The sequence below is a fragment of the Vicugna pacos genome, chromosome 16 (assembly GCF_048564905.1).
Source record: "Vicugna pacos chromosome 16, VicPac4, whole genome shotgun sequence".
NCBI lineage: Eukaryota > Metazoa > Chordata > Mammalia > Artiodactyla > Camelidae > Vicugna > Vicugna pacos.
In genome coordinates, this window is record NC_133002.1 from 6,865,123 (window position 1) to 6,884,460 (window position 19,338).

Consider the following 19,338-nt stretch of genomic DNA (forward strand, 5'->3'; position numbering starts at 1 on the left):
CTGTATTTTAGGTTTCTTTAAGAGTTCAAACTCAGTTTAGTACATGAAAAAGAAGTCTTCATTTTAGTTTTTCTATCTGTGAACTAGAGGCCACCATCGTCAAAATCACCTGTGCTGCTTGTTAAAAATAAAAATTCCTGGGCCCCCATTTGACATAATGAATCAAAAACTGATTTGCTCCTGGAATCTGCACTTTGAGTTGTTTTCCTGGTGTGTTAAAACGTTGATACACATTATAGTTTAAGAATTATTGTTTTAGACCTTGCCTGGTGAGAATTGCTTTGGAAGCTCTCAAAATTTTAGAAATGTACTATTTTCTTGAGTGCCTCACAAAGGCCTGTGGGAGTAGCAGTACAGTAGATCCAAAACGAAATTTTTTTCTGAGTCACCAAACACGTAATGGCACTTTAAGGTCACAGAAAGGTTCCATTTTCTTGTCATAAGCCTTGACTGGGCCTGATTTATTGTGTCCTCCATGTGGATGGTGAGGCAGTGAAAGCAGCTGATAAGTAGGTCTAAAGAACCAGCCTTGAGGATAACCGAGTTTGGACAGTGGAGAACCTTGCCCACTCTTGACTTTCGGTTCTGGAAAATTTGCACTCATTTCTCGTAGGATTAAATTTTTCAGTCAGTGACTTAAAATTTACAGTGTGTATACTCTTTGATCCAGTGATTCTGTCTCTAGCAGTTTGTCTTTTATCAGTGTTTTGAATTTGTTAGGGGGGACTCAGCTTTTTTCATAGACGTATGTAATTTCGTGAATAGCCCACAGGTTTTGTTGTGTTTTGTTTGTTTGTTTGTTTGTTTTTTGCCATTTGGTTAAATATGTACCTGATATATGAGAGAAATAATTTGAAGTTAAAAAAATTTATTTGGATCAGCATTTTGTTAAGCTGTGTTATATAGTTTATTTTAATATGTTTAACAACTTTATTAATCTATAAAGACAAACCAGATTTTCTCAGTTAAGTGATACGTAGTGTTCATTTTCACTGCAATAAAAAGCATAAATAACCTACAAATTTTAAATGACGTGCTTTGAGGACTGAATATGCAGATTAAAATTAACTTTTTTTAAAAATTTTTTTTCTTTTGGGGGCAGGTAATTAGGTTTATTTTTAGGGGAGATACTGGGGATTGAACCCAGGACCTCGTGCATGCTAAGTATGCACTCTACCACTTGAGCTATACCCTCCCCATCACTTTTAATTTAAATATCAGTAAAAGCTAGGGTAAGGATTGCTTTCCTGGTGTGATACTTGGAGAAACTTATATTCTGCTCTTTTTAAAAAAATCAACTTGTTTATGTTTTGTAATGTTCAAGCTTTGTTTCCAGATGAAAATCTGTGTGAGGAGGTTTCAAGCTGCTATTTATAAACACTTCCTCAAGAGCAAATTCCCCCCCAACATGCAACAAAACAAAACAAACTCAATTGGATATTATCACTTTCCTTTTTTTAACCTAGCATTTCAAATACTACAGACATTTCGATGTAAATAATGCATATATATGTGCATTTTTATTAGAATAATGCAATATATGGGTGTGATAAGGATTATCTTGAGGTAAAATTTACCATTTTGATACTGTGTTAACTTGCTGTTTCTCAGTGTTCTTTATGCTTTTCTGTCTTTAACCACAATCCATTTTGACTGCAAATTAAACAATATATGATTAAGAAAAACTATTTAAAACCATTAGGATCACTGCTGGTATTGAGCTGAATGGTAAGTTCCTTAAATGGCTAAATCATGAACCAGTTCATCTGCTTACCTTAAAAACTCATTCAGAAACCCTCAAATTGGCCTAGTTTAAAGAAAATATTTTTGTGTGTTTCAAATACAGAAATTGAAATGGGACTGATTGTTGCCTTTAATAACATTATACCTCTGGAACAATTCATGCATAAATGCCACCGTATAGACAAACTCTGAGAGGTAGATACCGGCATATTTATTGCTATTTTGTAATGATCACAAAAATAAATAGAAAGGAGGAGGGAGAAAGAGGTAACAATCTATTGTCCATTAGTAGGACACTAGTAATAATGATACAGTGCTGCATGTAAACTGGAAATGGCAGCTGTATGTGCTGATAGGGAAAGCAACTTGCAGAGCAGTATATATAATATGAAGCTGGCTTTGTATAAAATATAAATATATGTATGTATAGGAGTGCCCTGGTAAGGTATATACCGTGCTGTTTTGGGGCTGGGGAGCTAAGGTGGGGAAGGGTTGGATGACTAGAGGGACATATTTTTTATATTACACATTTCTAAACTGTGATGTGTTGGTGATAAATTTAGCTGTGGTCATGTATAAAATTATTTTTACTGCCGCACACACAAAAAAGGACACTACATTCAAGTGTCACCCCTTTTGGAAGCACTTAGTTATGTGCTCTCTTGAACAGTTTTTTTTACTACTTAGATACTAGTAAGTCTCGTACTATATTATAATAATTAATACTCTTTGAGGTCATTAAAATCAGGCACTGTGTGTTATCTCTTTATTTCCAGGGCCTAGCAGGTGTCTCCATAGGAGATACTTAATAAATATTTGAATGAAGAAAGAAGGTATGGGTGAAATATATGTAAGATGTGTTTCATGAATAATCCTGCTAATATTTGCAGCAGTTAAAAACATTATTTTTGTGTCCCAAGGCCATCTCAAGCAGTTAATTTTTACTGGGTTAAACTTCATTTTCCTTTTCCCAACTTCCTTTTGAATTTGAGTCTTAGAACTAACTCATCTCAATTTATATTTAAATTCTTTGAAACATTAGAGATTACAGAATTATGACTGTATTAACAATATATTGAGTCTAAATATCTTGAAAGCCAACTCTGATAAATCACTACAGCATTGCCTGGATAATAAATCCAGCAGTTTGGGTTTCTATATGTAGAAAATTTACATTTAAAACTTCTTGCCTTTGCCTTTTCATTAGGATTCTGATAATCCTGACCTTCGAGACCGGGGCTATATTTATTGGCGCCTCCTCTCAACCGACCCTGTCACAGCCAAAGAAGTAGTCTTGTCTGAGAAGCCACTGATCTCTGAGGAGACAGATCTTATTGAGCCAACTCTGCTGGATGAGCTCATCTGCCACATTGGTTCTTTGGCCTCAGTGTACCATAAGCCTCCCAACGCTTTTGTGGAAGGAAGTCATGGGATCCACCGCAAACACTTGCCAATACATCATGGGAGGTAAGCAGGTGAACTAGGTTTGAGTGAGAAGTGACTCTGTTTAAACAGAATTGTTCCTCCTCAAGCTTTTAGAGCCTAGAAAGAAGTTGCTGTGCATTTTGCAAATCTGGTATACTGCACTGGGGACTTCGTCTGTATACCAGTGACCACACACAGATCACAAGACAAAGGCCCCTCTGTATTCTAATCTTAGAGTAGGTAAGATTATGCCTTTGGAAAGTTGTTGCAAAGACTTTCTAAATGGATAAAGTTTGAAAGTTGCTTAAGTCTCCCAAAAAATGAGGCTACAAGTTTTCCCAGAGTTGAAAACTTGGTTAAAAGCTTGTGCAGGTTTGGTTCCAGACCACCATAGTAAAGCGAGCCACGCTGTTTTTGTTGTCATTGTTTCTCAGTGCGTATAAAAGTTATGTCTACACTAGACTGTAGTCTGTTAAGTGTACAATAGCATTATGTCTTTAAAAAATGTACATACTTTAATTAAAAAATACTGTATTGCCAAACAAACAAACAAAAACAAAGCATTAATACAGGACAGAAATGGACTCATGGACAGAGAATACAGACTTGTGGTTACCGGGGGGGGTGGGTAGAGGGTGGGAAGGGATAGACTGGGATTTCAAAATTGTAGAACAGATAAACAAGATTACACTGTATAGCACAGGGAAATATACACAAAATGTTATGATAAATCACAGAGAAAAAAATGTGACAATGAGTGTGTATATGTCCATGTATGACTGAAAAATTGTACTGAACACTGGAATTTGACACAACACTGTAAAATGATTATGAATCAATAAAAATGTAAAAAAAAAAAAAGAAAGAAAAAAAAATACTGTATTGCAAAAGAAAATTCTAACCATCATCTGACAATGCAGGGTTGCCACAAACTTTGAATTTGTTGAGGCTGCAGTGCCTGTGAAGTGCAGTAGAGCAGGGTGTGCCCACGTATACATTTAGCTGTCTTCATCCTTTACTGTAACTTTGGTTAAAGCTTATGGTTAAAATTAGCTGACATTCCTTTGCTTATGCTGTAAAGCTGTTAATGAAATAATATTTGCAGGATTGTTTTATAAAAGCAGCCTAGATTCTGTGCAGACATAGTTTTTCAGTTACCTGTACCTTTTTTACCAAATTAAATTGATCCGTTTCTGTAAGGAAATGCTGCTTTGAACAGGCACTTAGGTAACATGGAACTCTTGCTTTTTAGATACTTTAAAATTTTAATTTGGGAGGAGCAGTACTCTTATAATGGGTATCTTGAAATCTTTTCTGAATCTTTTATTGCTTATAATAAATGTTAATTCTAAGTAGAATTTGATCCCTGAGTGGTTAGAGTAGTTGTACTTTGATCATTAATGAGTGTATCGTACCATTGTCTAATATATATTGCTGCTTAAGTGGTTCATGAATAACCAGAGTGTAGGATTTATCACTTTACAAATTAGTGTGGTCAACATTTTGGGCTCTATTTTAACAGACTGTAAGCACAGATAAACAAAAAGAAATACCCAAGAAAATAATTCTTAATCTTTCATTAGCTTATAATTGAGTAGTTGCTATGATTTTTCACCCAAAGGAAACTTGTGGATAAGGATCAGGCCTCGTTATAGGGTGTGTCTCCTTGTTGACAGGCATATTTAACATTCTTTAGATACGACCATTGAACTTCTAAGTACATCTCCCAGCCTGTGCTTCAAGTTTTGATAAATAGGTACGAATTTTCTGTTATAACTTGCCTCTGTAACCATATTTACATGCCATTTAAATTACCTTTCTCCTGATATAACTTTAGTTGTCAAATGGACGGGGAAAGTGAAACAAATCAACAAACAAAAACAACTCTAGAAAGAACCAATATTTAAACTATGTAAAAAGAAACACAGTCTCTTAGGCAAGGTCTTTATCTGATTAATAGCCTTAATTTGTTACCTTCACAATTCCTTACATGGTTCCTTTGTGGATAACCTTCTTGTCCATTTGTACTTGTTTTGTGTTTTTAAAGGAAACAAATGCAGAAAAATCCACTTTGAAATGAGTATGATTGAAAAGTTGTCGCAAGTGTCATGTCTGTAAGAGTACTGACGTTACCTAGCTCTCTTTGGCAGCGTAAGCTTAATAAGTGATATGCCCGTGATGTGAAATACAGCAACACCATAAAACCGTTTAAAAATGCTTAACACGAGCTCTTTTAAAATCGCTTGGGAACGGAAGAAGTGCTTTTTAGTTTGGTATTGCTTAGTGTAATTACTTGTGAGCTGCTCTGTGGGGGGTGAGATGGTAAATAGTTGTCTAGCTTGGAAAAATTTCACCTTTTAAAAATACTGCTTTGATGACAATCTTATGCAGTTATTTCCCATGCGCTCACAATGGGAAACATTTTCCTGTTAGTTCTCTTGTATTTTCCATTTAGACAAAATGCATAATAATGATTTAACGTATTCTTAACTTGTAGAAACTATAGGATCATTTATTTTTCATCTGACTCACTTATATCTTCTCATAATACTCTTCCTTTTCTATTAAAGTGAAGAAAAGTATGCACACTGTTACCTAAACTCTGCCTTTTATTTAGAGGTGCTGATAAGTCCATGTTTTCTGTCATATTTCCCAAATGGTACATAAGATGATAGAATTTCAGGAGGCAGGTATAGGTCAGTGGTAGAGCACATGCTAGGCATACTCGAGGGCCTCCATTAAATAATCAATCTCTCTGTATTCCCCGCCCCCCAAAAAAAGATGATAGAATTTCCTTGTGCAAGTAATACCCTTTATTGGAGATTTCATATATTTCTGTACGTTTTTTGCTAGATGTGTGTAAAACTGCTTCTCGTTTTGACTTACTAACTTTTGTCTTTATTTGTACCCACTCTTCCCAGTCCAGATTCTTCTCTTCTTGGCTTCCTTGACACTTTTTCCTCCTAAGTCATCTTTCTTAGTTTGTTTTTCTCTCTTTAATCTTTGCAGTTCTGTGTTCATTCTCTCCTCCAGATGTATTACAAGGCTCATTCTGAACCTTCTCTATTCCCTTAGGGAGTTTATCTACGAAACACAGTTACCACTGATACATTATAAGACTTTACCGTTTACACCATGTTTTCATTTGATCTTCCATAAAATAGAACAGAACTATGTTTTGTTACCATTTTGAGGAAGTTTTGTCTCAGAGAAGTTGTCACTTGCCCAAGATTTATCTAAGGTTGGTTTTTAGTTTTTTTAAAAAAAAAGCTTGGAATAATTCACAGTGAAGCCATCTGAGCCTGAAATTTTCTTTGTGAGTTTGTTTTTTTCACTTTTTAAATTAACATACCACTTATACTAATCTGAGTGCACTAATCTTTAGTATTTGGCTCAATAGATTTTTACATATGTATACGCTCATATAACCACCACCCTGGTTCAGATGTCGGGTATTTCTCAAGCAGCCCAGAAGATTCCTCATGCCCTTTTTTGTTATATCCACCCTCCAGAGAGAACCACTGTTTTGATTTCTGTCACTACAGATTAATTTTCCCTGTTCTTAAACATAGTATAAATAGAACCATACAGTATTTACTGTCTGTGTCTTGGCTTTTTTCACAACACAGTGTCTTTGAGACTAATCTAATGTCGTGTTATCACTTGTGTATTCCTGTTTATTGGTACATAGAATCCCATTGCCTAAATATGCCGCAGTTTATTTATATCTTCTGTTGATATGCCTTTGGGTTGTTTCAAGCTTGGGACTCTTACGGATAAAGCTGCTATGAATATTCCTGTATATGTCTTTTGGTAGACTTATATACTCATTTCTCTTATGTATGTACTTAGGAGTGGAATTGCTAGGTGATAGAATAGATGTTATTTAGCTGTAAGAGATACTGCCAGTTTTCCCAAGTGATTGTACCAATGCTCACTCCTTCTAGAATTGTATAAGAGTCCTAGGTGATCCATACCCTTAGCATCACTTGATGTTGTCAGTCATTTTAATTTTAGCCATTCTGGTGGATGTGTAGTGGTATCTCATGGTTTTAATTTGCACTTTCCTGATGAGAAGAGCTGTAAGTACGTCTTGATGTTTATAGAATCCTAGCATATCCTCTTTTGTGTCATGTCTGATCTTTTCCTTATTTTTTAATGAGTCTTTGTAGGAATTCTTTATATAATGATGAAAAGATTTATAAGAATTCTTTATATAATTTGGATACAAGTCCTTTGTCAGATGTATGTATTGCAAATATCTTTTCCCAGTCTGTGGAGAATACCATCTCTCACTCTCTCTTAAAAGTGTCATTTGAAGAAGAGATGTTCTTAATTTTAGTGAAATCCAATTCAGCATTTTTCCTTCTTTTATGGTTAGTGCTTTTTGTAGAAGCTTTTATGTATTCCAGGGTCATCGAAATACTCTTAGGTTTTCCCCTTTACATTTATGTCTGATTTATCTCTAATTTTTGTTTGTATTGTGAGGTGTAGGAGTCAAGGCACATTTTTTCTCCCACTTAGCTATGCAGTTGATCCAGCACCATCTGTTAAGATCTTTTTCCCCTGCCTAGTCCTTTTAACATCTCTTGAACTCACCACTTCCTTTTTATTTTTATCCTGTGGTGGCAGTAGCAGTTTAAATTACTCTTAGCTGATCTTCATGTCCATTCTCCCAGCTTCAGTCCCTTGTACACACAGCTGCTAGAGTAATGTTCCTCTAATGTTTTTAGTTCTTTGTTCAACAAATAAAAGTGATTCTGCATTGCTTATTATATAAAAATTAACTCTCCAGAGTGGTTTTCACAGTTGTATTTCCCTCATCTTCTCTTCCCCCAAATCTTACCAATTCCAGTCTCTGCTCCAGCAAATAAAATTTTTTCACCGCCCCTAAAGTCAAATTGTTCATTTCTGTGCCTTTGCACAAACTATTCCTCCTTCCTTTTTGGAAGGTCTCTCCCTGGTAGTTGCTCATAATAACTATTCTGTCCTTCAAAATCTAGCCATAAAAGCATTCTCAGGGGCTTTTGGAATCAGCCCCTCCTGGTTGTGTTTGCTGCTAGTCTGTATCCTGCCATCGTGAGGACACAGTACGTGGTTTTGCTGTTACACAGTGACTACTTTTCAATCATTTTGTGATTGCTGATTTGGGGGGTTTGTTTGTGTTTGTTTGGTTTGGTTTTGGTTTTTTGAGTGTAAATTATTTGAGGACAGGACATATATTGCCTTTTTTAAAAAAATATTTCCCCAGAGTTATCATTACAGTGCTCGTTTATAGAGTAAGTGCTCAATTAAAGTTGACTGATGAGGTTGCTGTAGTATACATTTATTTTCATTTTAGCAACTGTTTTGATTTTTAAAAAAAAAACAAGAATTGCTGTCATCTCTTCATGTATATCAACAAATGATTATAAGAGTTTTTCCCTCCTGTATTTTGTATATCTGACATTTACTTGTTGCCTTGTTTCTATGTCCCCAGTAAAACTGACTTTTCTCTTTTCCCTTCTTTGTATGTCTTGCAGCACTGATGCAGGTGACAGCCCTGTTGGCACCACCACTGCCACCAACCTGGAACAGCCTCAGGTTATCCCCTCTCAAGGTGACCTTCTGGGGGATCTTTTAAACCTTGACCTTGGGCCCCCAGTCAATGTGCCACAGGTATCCTCCATGCAGATGGGAGCAGTTGATCTCTTGGGAGGAGGACTAGATAGTCTGGTAAGCATCTTTCTTCTTTCTTTTGGCTATTTTAAATTCTTTTTATTTTAAAATTTGGGGGGTTATTTTTAATTCTTGATATGCTGAAGAACTTTAAATTATTCAGCATTTTAGAACTAGACCTTTCCTTGACAAGCAGAGCAGTAAAGAACAGGACTCTTTTTCTCTAGAGGATTAATTGATAGAGTTCATCGTTGGTGTGGGGTATGTCTGCAAGTGTACAGGATTATTTTGTTGTCCTGCCTCTAAACAGAACTTCTATGTTTAACCACCCTAGTCGCCTTTCCAGAGCTTAGTATTGCTCCTGCTGCTTAAGTCTGGATAGCCCCTGTGATTCCCCTTTTGACTTGAACATCATATAAATGACCTCATAGTGATCATCCTGTTTTGAGGCTTTCAAACTTTTGCCTTTTTTATATTTTATTGGCTTATGCCTTGTCTAATTCTGAAAGGTTCTGAAGCTGCCATTTGAGCCATTTGTGTTTAAAAAAAAAAAAAAGTATCGTACAGTTGGAAGGGATTTCTTGGTTGTTTCTTTTTTGCCCTTCTCCACCCACATCCCCCACTCCACCCTGTCATACTTCCAATTTAATTAGCTTCCAGGATTCTAATACTAAAAGGCTCCAAAGTCCAAAGAATCTGTGACTATGTGCCACCAGTGGAAACCAGACTTAGTTACTGTTGCTGTGCAAGATAAGTGAGGAATATTAAGGATGACCTCTCTGTATAGAGAAGGCCAGAAAATAACAGGTCTCATCACATGGCTCCCTGCAAATTAGATACTTAACTGTGGTGGAATTAGAGGGGCTTTTTTAGCTGGACACTTGCAAATAAGATGTTTGTCAACCCGCTGACTATAAATATGCACAACAAACTGATTTATTTCCCAACATCAGAAATTGGAAGGCAGATGCCATAGACAGGAAAATATATGTTCTCAGAGATTGCATAAGCAAAACAACCTTACTTTCTGCTCCATACACAGGCATTTTCTCATCTCCTTATGAGCAGTATTATGTCTGGGATTTATGCCAGCCAGTACAGGTACATGTACTTTTGGCTGACAGAGAGTGTAAGGAAATAATAGAGTTACAGTCTATCTCTGTGGGTTGTGCATTTTGCTATTGGAAGTCACTACTTCCAGAGTTTGTGCACTGACCAAGCTCCGGACTCCAGCTTATGGTGACACAAGTGACCACTCCTTTTGTCTTTCTTGGGAATATAAACATTTGCTTTTCATGTTCGTATCTTTAATGTATAGAGTTGACTGAGTAGCTTCCTCATAGGATCATTCTGCATTGCTGTATAGCCTCCTTTATAGACTCAGGAGACTGGCAAATGAATGTTGAAATATTCATGGATACTCTCAGAAATCCCTTATAAACACTGAAATAGCTCTTCCTGTTCTGTTGATGCATGAACCACAAGTTAAATGTTACATCCTCCTCAAGGTTATGCCTTAACAGCACTGCTTTTGTCCCTAGTGGCTTGTGACATGGACTCACTGGACCTAAGAATGACAAATTAAGTCTGAAAGATGGAGGAAGAAAGAGGCTCTGTATTTTGATGTTGCCTGGCTCAGGCTGCTGTGCCCCTGCTTCTTGACCCACTTGAGCAGGGAAGGAAAGAGACATGTTATTTCCGTTTGGCTATGTGTTCGCTCTTGCTGGCCCTTAACACCAGTGAGTTTTCTCCGTATATTTCACACAGCCAATCCAGTCATCTGTTAGAATTCTGTTAGTATTACATCAGATAGAAAAACTGTTAGAACTTTCTTAGATTGTAGTAGCCAAAGTCACACATGGGCCTTTTTTCTTTTTCTATTTTTGTGAAGGATGCTCTTTTTGGAGTGGAGAGTGAGTTGTTTTTATAATTGGATTTCTGAGTATTATACAGCCTTTGCTATGCAGGCTTAATAATGTTCCTTTGTAACCTTAAAGTTTAGCTTTTTCTGACTTTGGAATTGAAGATGGTATGCTTGGTGTTGTAGCCCCAGAAAGTTTTTACGTGAAGTTTTCTTCGACTTATTCTGCAAAATAAATATATCCCAGAAATCATAATGAGGAATAAAAGCCCTTCTTTTTATTTTGGATCTGTGTAGTTAAATATATATTCACTCAGAGAACCAAGATTCCTTTTAAGAGAACATCACAAGGAAGAGGCCTAAGGAAGATGAGTTTCTAAGGCAGCAGGAGACTATGCCATTTGAAAAATGCTTTTACTCTTCTTGCATAAATTATCTAATTTAACGAGGAAAGTAGTTCTCAAAGTTTTCACTTAATCTGCATAGATAGTGCCACTTCTTGAGTGAGTCCTTGCCTTTCCAGCAACACTTCTCAAATTAATGTGCATGTGAGTCAACTGGAGATACTGTCCAGGACAGAGCCCTGTTGGTCTGGGATGAGACCTAGGAGACCGCATTTCTAACAGACAGCCAGGGCTGTGGGCCGTATTTTGTATTTTTCATAGTGAAGACAGACTGTCTGTGATCATTGTGAACCACTTCACTTTGGTGTTTCAGCTATAGCTGTTGGTAAACCCAGATGCCTTTTTTTCTTGACTTCAGTAGCAAACCCACTCCTGGAAAGAGAGAGGGCTCCTCCTCTGCCTCAAGTTGAAGGAGAGCAAGAAACTGTTGAAATTATTTTGTTAAAGGTCTGTCTTTTACTCTCTTAAGAAGAAGAATGTTGCCAGGAGTGGTAGAATTTGGTCCAGACCCCCGCTTAGAATATGGCCTGGATTAGAGCTGTGGGGTTGTCTGGCAGGCAGCACCCAGTTACCTCAGCGTTCATCTCAGAAAGGCTGTCAGCAAGGTTTCTGCTGCTTGTATCATTGGAACAGAACCTTACCCATAGAGGTCACTGGAGTGCTGCCAGGGAAGCATGGCAGCTACTCACCTTTTAGTTCAAGCTTTGTGGTTCTTGGCTCTAGCTGCATAATACACACACAGACACACACACAACACACAGTCAATGTTTGGGCCCAACCCTAGAATAATTAAACAGAATTTCTGGGAGGCAGGAGTTGGATATTGGTATTCTTTAGGAGATAGCCAGGTTGTTTTAATTTTGCAGCGAAGGTTGAGAATATTGAGCCAAACGAAGTTCCAAATGGGAGTTAGGTAGAGAGGTTAAAAAATTGATCTCTAAGCCAAGGCAGTGATTTCCACAGAAGAATTACATTCTGGGGAGCCTCTTTGGTACCTCCTACAAAACAGACATCTCTGACTTTACCTTTGTTCTGCTGCCCTGTGCTCCCTGCTCTGCCCCCAGGACATTTTCCTGTTGTGATTTGCTGTTAGATGATCCAGCCTGTCAGAAATTGGCCAGGAGTTGAATTTGACCAATTTAGATAAAGTTGCTCGTTCCCAAGGGTTCTTTTTACCCTTGCTCACATTCCATAATTGGAGACTAAAAATTGTTTTATATTTTGGATTGTCTATCCAATTTTCTGTTCTTCTGTCTTAAAAGTTGATATTCTCTAGAAGATATTATTCTTTCATTATCATGGTTGTGAAATTTTGAGATTTAGTGAATTGTGACTTTCCTAGAATTGTCATTCAGGAAATACCAGTTTACTTCTTCATTATTATTTACCACAACCTGCCTGAAGGCTTTTTCCATCAATAATAGTGACGCATATAAACTCTGGTTTTTAAACCAAAGAGAGTGAGGTGAGTGTATTGCTGTAATATAAAAAAAACACGTGTGCAGGCACACACATTCCTCCTAGGTGACTCCTATTTTTCTTGTGCGTGTTTTTGTTTTTTGAGGCAGGCATCCTTGAAAATCACTGTTGTAGACAGAGCTTCAGATGCTAAAAATGGAATGTTTCTTCATCACAATACTCAAATCAAAATGAATTTCCTACATACACTTCAGTTTCCTCCTTAGTTTTTTCTAGCTCTTCAGCATCTTCTCTGCTGTAACACAGTCCCCTCCTTCTATTAGTATAAACTTAATTGTCACCATGATGTGGAGTGAATTCAGGTAGTGAAACTTACATGGTTGATCTGTTCTACACATAGAGCATGATAGCGTACTATTTAAATGTAGACTTAACAAAAGTAGTTATGTGGGTGTTTTGTTTCCTAGCTTTAGAAGCTGCGTGTATGTCTTTTGATGCCTCTGATGCCAAATCTAAGAAACTGCTCATTCTGGGTAGTGTGACTTTGCTGACAGTGCAGATCTTTCTGGTTTAGTGTAGTGTGGGAGGTGACCTGGCACCCATGTGTGTAACTCTTGCATACATGTTATAAAGATACACCATGTGCTAAATGAGGATAACATAGTAATCGAATCTCAGTTACTTGTTGCCATTACTTTCAGACTGTCAGCAGAGGCTTTGGCTAAATTATGGCCTTTTGTTCATCCAAGGTACCATGCATTATTCTGTTTAGAAAAATGGTGCTATTGTGTGTCAAAATGGAAAGGAAGCATTATCCAGAGTGCCCTTTCTCCACACTGATGAAGGGTTTCCTGCTAGAGAAGTGTAGCCTCAGTATACCCAGCTAGAATGGAGAAGAATAGAAAAGAAACTGCCTTTTCTTGACTCCAGTGTATGTTTGTCTGAACCTCCCACCCTGTTTCTTACTGATTTTTTTACCTTTCAGATATTTTAAGTAATGAACTATTTTCCTTTTTTTTTTTTGGTGGGGAGAGGTAATTAGGTTTGTTTTTTTATTTATTCCTAGAAGAGGTACTGGGGATTGAACCCAGAACTTCATGCATGCTAAGCATGCGCTCTACCACTTGAGCTGAGCTGTACTCTCCCCCCGAACTGTTCTAGTGATGATTGAGGTTTTTTAGCCCCTGGGAAATCCGTTGTATGTACTAGTTTTGCACCTTTGTATTTCTTCCTCTGGGAAAGATTTGCTGTGATTTAAGGGTTTAGTGTTAGAATTGGTGGTGTGGAGAGATCTGTGTAAACTGTAGCCCAGTTTTGCCTGGTGAATTCTTCATTGTGGCTTTAAGTAACCAACTATGTATTTATCTATGCCTAGATTTAGTCAAAGCTGGCCTCGGGCAGTTTTGGGGAGTAATTACCAAATACCTGGTACCTATTTCTGTGCCAGAGTCTGCACTAAAACTTTTTATGATTTCTAATCCTCAGAATATGTCTGCAAAGTAATTGGTAGTGGATTTCATTTTACGGAAAACTGAAGGTCGTGCAGCAAGTCAGTCTTAGACAGGATTCGAACCCAGGACTTCTTCAAAACTTCAGGATTTCTATACTTTCCACTGTCCTGTGATTCCTCCAGTTTGTTTGTTATTGTCATCTTCTAGAACAGAGTCCAGTCTCACTTACCTTTGATCCTTCTCAGACTGGGGTACATGTCTCTCGGGTACACAGCAGAGTGCAGGGTGCATTTGAAGCTGCAGGATAAACTTGGTTCATCATCTTGCAGTGTCGGTCTTACATGATGGTAAGAAATGTAAACACACTGATGCATTAAGGCTTAGAATGTAGAAGTGCTCAGTGTTGAAGATAAAACACAAAGCTTGTTTATCCTAGGCTCTCCACGCTGTACCTCCCAGGTGCCCCGTGTGTATAAATTTGGGCTAGCGTACCACTAGGAGGCCCTTGAAGTTTTGAGAAAGACTGTGTAAGTGTATTCATTCATGAGAAGAGGGACTAGGTAAGTTTATCCTTCTGTCTTGCAGCACAAAGAACAAGATTGCTTGACCTTACCCTCTGTTAAGCAGAGTCAGGAAATCCTGGGCTCCCATCATTTGTGGGTGAGCTGTGATAGAAAGCACAAGTACTTTCAAGGCAAACAAATGATACACAGGGCACTCTTCTGCTGAAAACTGGCTGTCAAAACCGCTGAGACTATGCATTTCCTCTCTGGAAAGGACTTTGGCCTTGGAATGGGGATGGAGCAGGTAGGGTCAGTTTTTCCCCTAATTGGTTCTGTTCGTATGTGTTGGCGGTGTTGATGCAGATGTGGTCCTCTAGGCCAGTTGGTGAAACAATTTTGTCAGCCTTCTGTCCACTTTGTGATAATTTTCGGCAATAAAATGATTCATTCCAAAATTGTCTTCCCAATAAATAATATTGTCATAGGTAGCTGCTTATATGGTTAGTGGAACATTCATTCACTCAGTAAATATTTGCGTTGAGTGCATATCCTGTGTCAGACTCTGTTCTGTGTCCTGGGAATATAGTCGTGTCGAGTTCCTACAAGCTCACATTCTTGCGGTGGGGAGACAGATGACAAATACAGAGTCAGGTAGTAATTACTGCAAGGGAAAATGAGACAGGATGCAGAGCTTCTCCTGTGATTTTTTTTACTATATTTAACATTGAGTTATATCTGACCTAAGAGACCAGTAGTGGATGCTAAGGCCTGAGACCATTCTAAGGACTTTTTGTCACATTCTGTTACCTGTCCCATCTCAGGAAGTAATCTATACATCTCCCTACTTTTCTGTTGATGTAAGACTTTTTTTCCTTCAAGTTAAGGAGTCTTTTGATGATTTTGCATGATCTCAACTCTTTATGGTATTCCACATCAAGTCGGTTCTCAGCCATGAATTTGTCTAATAGCTTCTGCATGGTTACAGATGCTTTTCACCATTTTGATTAATTGTATATTTTATGGTGCTTTTCTAAATAGCTTTTTGAAGATGGAATTAAAATTTGCAGATTAACAGCTGAAAACCATACCTTCACCTAGCAGATGGTATGTGTCTTCTAAAATCAAAAACTAATAGGAAAAACACAGATTGATGTTTTTGATACCAATAGGATTTTTGTGTAAGTTTTGTCTGTGGTGGAAGTCATTGTGTACTATTTTTGCGTCATTCTGTTTTGACTCCTGAATAGCAGAGCTATGGGTAAGCTGTATGACCTGAAGCATTCCTTAGACTCCCTTCAATTAAATCAGTTCTGAAAGCGTCAAATAAAAGAGGTAATAATTCTAGACAGGAGCAAAGAAATGTCTGAGCTTAAGATCTACACCTCTAATTAAGAGAATGTCTTCAGATACACAGACAGACAGCCCCGCAGTTTTAGAAGCAGATAGGTCTACTTTAGCCTGCTCAGATGGACCTCAGAGGGGCTAACCCCCATCAGTCATTGTGCACATTGGTGGGGTTTTGTTTTTGTTTTTGGTTTTTGGTCCACTTGGTGGCCATCTTAGTTGATGTTCTTTTATAAAAGACTTTTTTCCTTTTCTTGGAGTCAGGCTTGCTCCCTTACTGAACCTCAGTCTTGAGTTCTTTCTCTGTACTCTGCTTTTGTAGCATATTGCCATTGGGTGAGGGTGTTTCCTTTGGTATCTTTTGGTAGCTGAACTAGAGCTGTATGCAGATTCAGCTCAGACTTGACTCCGCCTGGTTCTGCTGCAGAGCTCATGTCACCATGCTGACATTCCTTCAGCCGTAAGTTAAAATAAGTCACCGTGAAATCACTGCTTTCTATCCGGTTACTGAATGAACAGCAGAACGACACATAATTATGTAGTTCAACATGAATTGAGCCTATTTCAGCACTATTTCAGGCATGGTAAAGCAGGCACTCTTTGGCAGTAGCCAAATGTTAGTGTTACTCTCAGTGCCATTTAATGTGATTCAGACTGAGGGCTAGAGAAACTGTACCACCAGCAGAAGTTTTGGACTTGGGTATCAACTGTGGACTTTTAGGAAAATTCTGCTCAGTTTCCAACACTTGAAATACTCTTTTCCTGAAATTGCCACCTCTCCTTCATCTTCCTGTGTCCTGATTTAGTTAGTCTGTAGTTGACATTACTTCCTACGTGGAGAAGATGGCAGCCTCATTAAGGCAGTCCTGGGAATAATGGGAAATGGACAGCTCCAAAAGACACTTAAAACACAGCGTCTAGACCCTAGGGCTGCGATTCAAGCCACGCCCTGCACCTCTGGCCCTTTTCACTCACCTCTGACAGGTCACTGGATAACAGATATCATTGAGTTTTCACAAGTCCAGTTTGACTGATTTGGGGCCTTACTTGATTAGTATTACCAAACAGATAAATCTTGTCTGACTCCAGATAATATCAGCAACTGAGCTGAAGTGAGTAATGGCTGGTTCAGGCCAACATGACAACTTTCCTGTGTTTTGTTTAGCTTTCTAGCCTTTGGTTTTTCCCCTTGATTAATATCTGCATTATCCTGCTCATCCTGTGGATAAGAGAGGCCGCTCACTGGGTAATTGGCTCCCATCCTTGCTGACATCTTCCTATTAGTTACTTTTGCCCATCACTGTGCAGTCACCTCTGTTATATTTTTGGAGAGGAACATGATAACCTCCCTTAGAAACTTTTTGGTCGAATAGAAAGGTGCTAAATAAAGTCTGAATAAGCTATAGTCTTGTTAGTTACAAAACATTGAAATTGTCCTTTCCTTTTGCTCTCTGGACATAGCACAGTTAGGTGAACCTTTTTATTTCTGGCTGTGTGTCTCTAATACCCTTTGGATCCTGTCTCTCTAAGATGAGAATTCTTGAATCTGGGTTGCAGCTGAGTTGTATCTGATCAGCTGAACATAAACAAAGGAGTATGCAGATTGCTTTTCAGTTTCTCTTACATGGTTTTGAATAAAATTGACAGGCAGCACGGTGGGGGTGGGAGGAGTACATTTAGGTCTTGTCCAGCTATGATAACATTCATATAAAACTCAAAGATAATAAGAATGAAATCTAAGAAAGTAAAGACGATACTTGGGCTTTATTTCTTTTGGAAATAGCACCATCAGTGAGTGACTTTTTTCAATGCCTTTTATTGAAGTTAGCATGTTTGATGATACTGCTGTTTTTGTTTTTTCTTTCTCACCATTGAGTGCCAACTAGGTCCATTAAGAATTCCATCTCTTTCAAGCTTGGGTTGTAAGACAGGCCAGAAGGGAAGAGGATGGTTGAGGAGAGAATGTGTAAGCCCATCAGAAAGTCATAAAACCAGATCACACATTAGGATAAATAAGACATTTTGCATCATTTCCTTCTCTAGAAAGGGTTCTTCTTTCTGCTCAAGTTCTAGCTACCTTTTTAATTCAGGATTTAGCTCCAAAGTCATTTCTGAACAGATAAATCTTGTCTGATTCCAAATAATAGTTAAATCTCTAAGGCAGTGGTTTTCAACCTTGTTTATACATTAGAATCGTTAGGGGAGCTTGTTAAAATTCTGATGCCCAGATTACACCCCAGAACAATTAAACCACTATCACTGGGATTGAGGCTTAGGCATCAGTATTTTTAAAAATTCCTCCCCCCAACCCCCCATACACACACAGGTGATTGATTCCATTGTGTATCTAAGGTTGAAAACCACAGTTATTGAAACACAACTGAAATAGTTATTAGTACTCTTTAAAAGTTTGAATCTTACTCTAAGAAACCTCTAGGCTTTTATGAAGGAGAAATCGAAAACTAAAGCCCTCCATAACCAGCTTTCCTTTGCAAATTTTCTATGATTTTTTTTACACATATCTACCCTGTGCTCCAGTCTAAGTGGACTACTCATTCTTCTTGGTCATCTTTTATTCCTGTTTTTTCATCCTTTGTTCATGCTATTTAAGAAATAACCTCCCCCATTTTTACTTTTTATAATCTCACACTACCACCTCCGTCTTTGAGGCTTCTTTTCATTTATCCTTCAGCCAAAACGAAACTCTTCCCTTCAAAACTTTGCTTTTTTGCCTTAGTATATTCTGTATGGTTTTGCATTCATGTTTTATTTTTTTTTCTGCCAGTTTGCAAAGCCTGGGTCTCACTCATCTATATGTCCCCATCATGACCTGGCATCTTTACACTCCCTGTAATGCCTTGTGTCCAGCAAACGTTATGTATGTGTGCATTTGAATGAAAAGAATCTCATTCTTTTCAGATGTCATACTGCAGATGTGTGCTCTTCTAGAACCAGGGAGAAAACAGATGTATCTTTTCTGTTTGCTGTCATACTTTCCAGTGATTGGAATTCTTAGTTGTGAAAACCTTTTTATCTGTCTATACCTGTGATTTTTCATCCCATGTCCAACCATTAAATAATCCTCAGGAACCAGATTCTGGAAATGTTGGCTCTTTGAGGTTTGGAGTGCTCTGTAGCTTAGTGCAGCAGAGCGTGCTTCTTCACGCCAGTTATGAAGCACCTGCATGTTTTTTTTTTTATTTTTTCAGTCACAGTGGTAACAAAATTTTGTCACATATCCCATTATTTTTCCGTATCTATTATTTTTTCGAACTTGGCAACCCAGTTTTATATATCTGTTCATTGAGATGATAATAAATCCTCTTTCTCAAATCCTGAAGACAAATACAGTTTTGTTTTTTAACACAACCACAGCACATAGATCTCCAAGTTTCCACCACTAAATAACAATAAAGGATATAGTGTTCTGTAGAGCAGACAAGGCACCTGGTGATTCAGAGAGGGTTTTTAGATGCACAGTGAGAACTAGGGAAGAGGCAGTGTGGAATTGTAGCACAAAAAAGTGGTGT

General features: G+C 37.9%; 1 protein-coding gene across 5 annotated transcripts in view; it reads left to right on the forward strand.

Moving 5' to 3' along the window:
* The window catches only part of AP2B1 (adaptor related protein complex 2 subunit beta 1), a 115,202-nt gene that overhangs the window by 47,175 nt on the left and 48,689 nt on the right, over positions 1-19,338 (forward strand). For all 5 annotated transcript variants that reach the window (XM_072940365.1, XM_072940366.1, XM_006219203.4 and 2 more), the window contains 2 exons: positions 2,951-3,210; positions 8,691-8,883. In XM_072940365.1, coding sequence (XP_072796466.1) covers positions 2,951-3,210; positions 8,691-8,883 — 453 coding nt within the window. The remainder of the gene's footprint in view (positions 1-2,950; positions 3,211-8,690; positions 8,884-19,338) is intronic.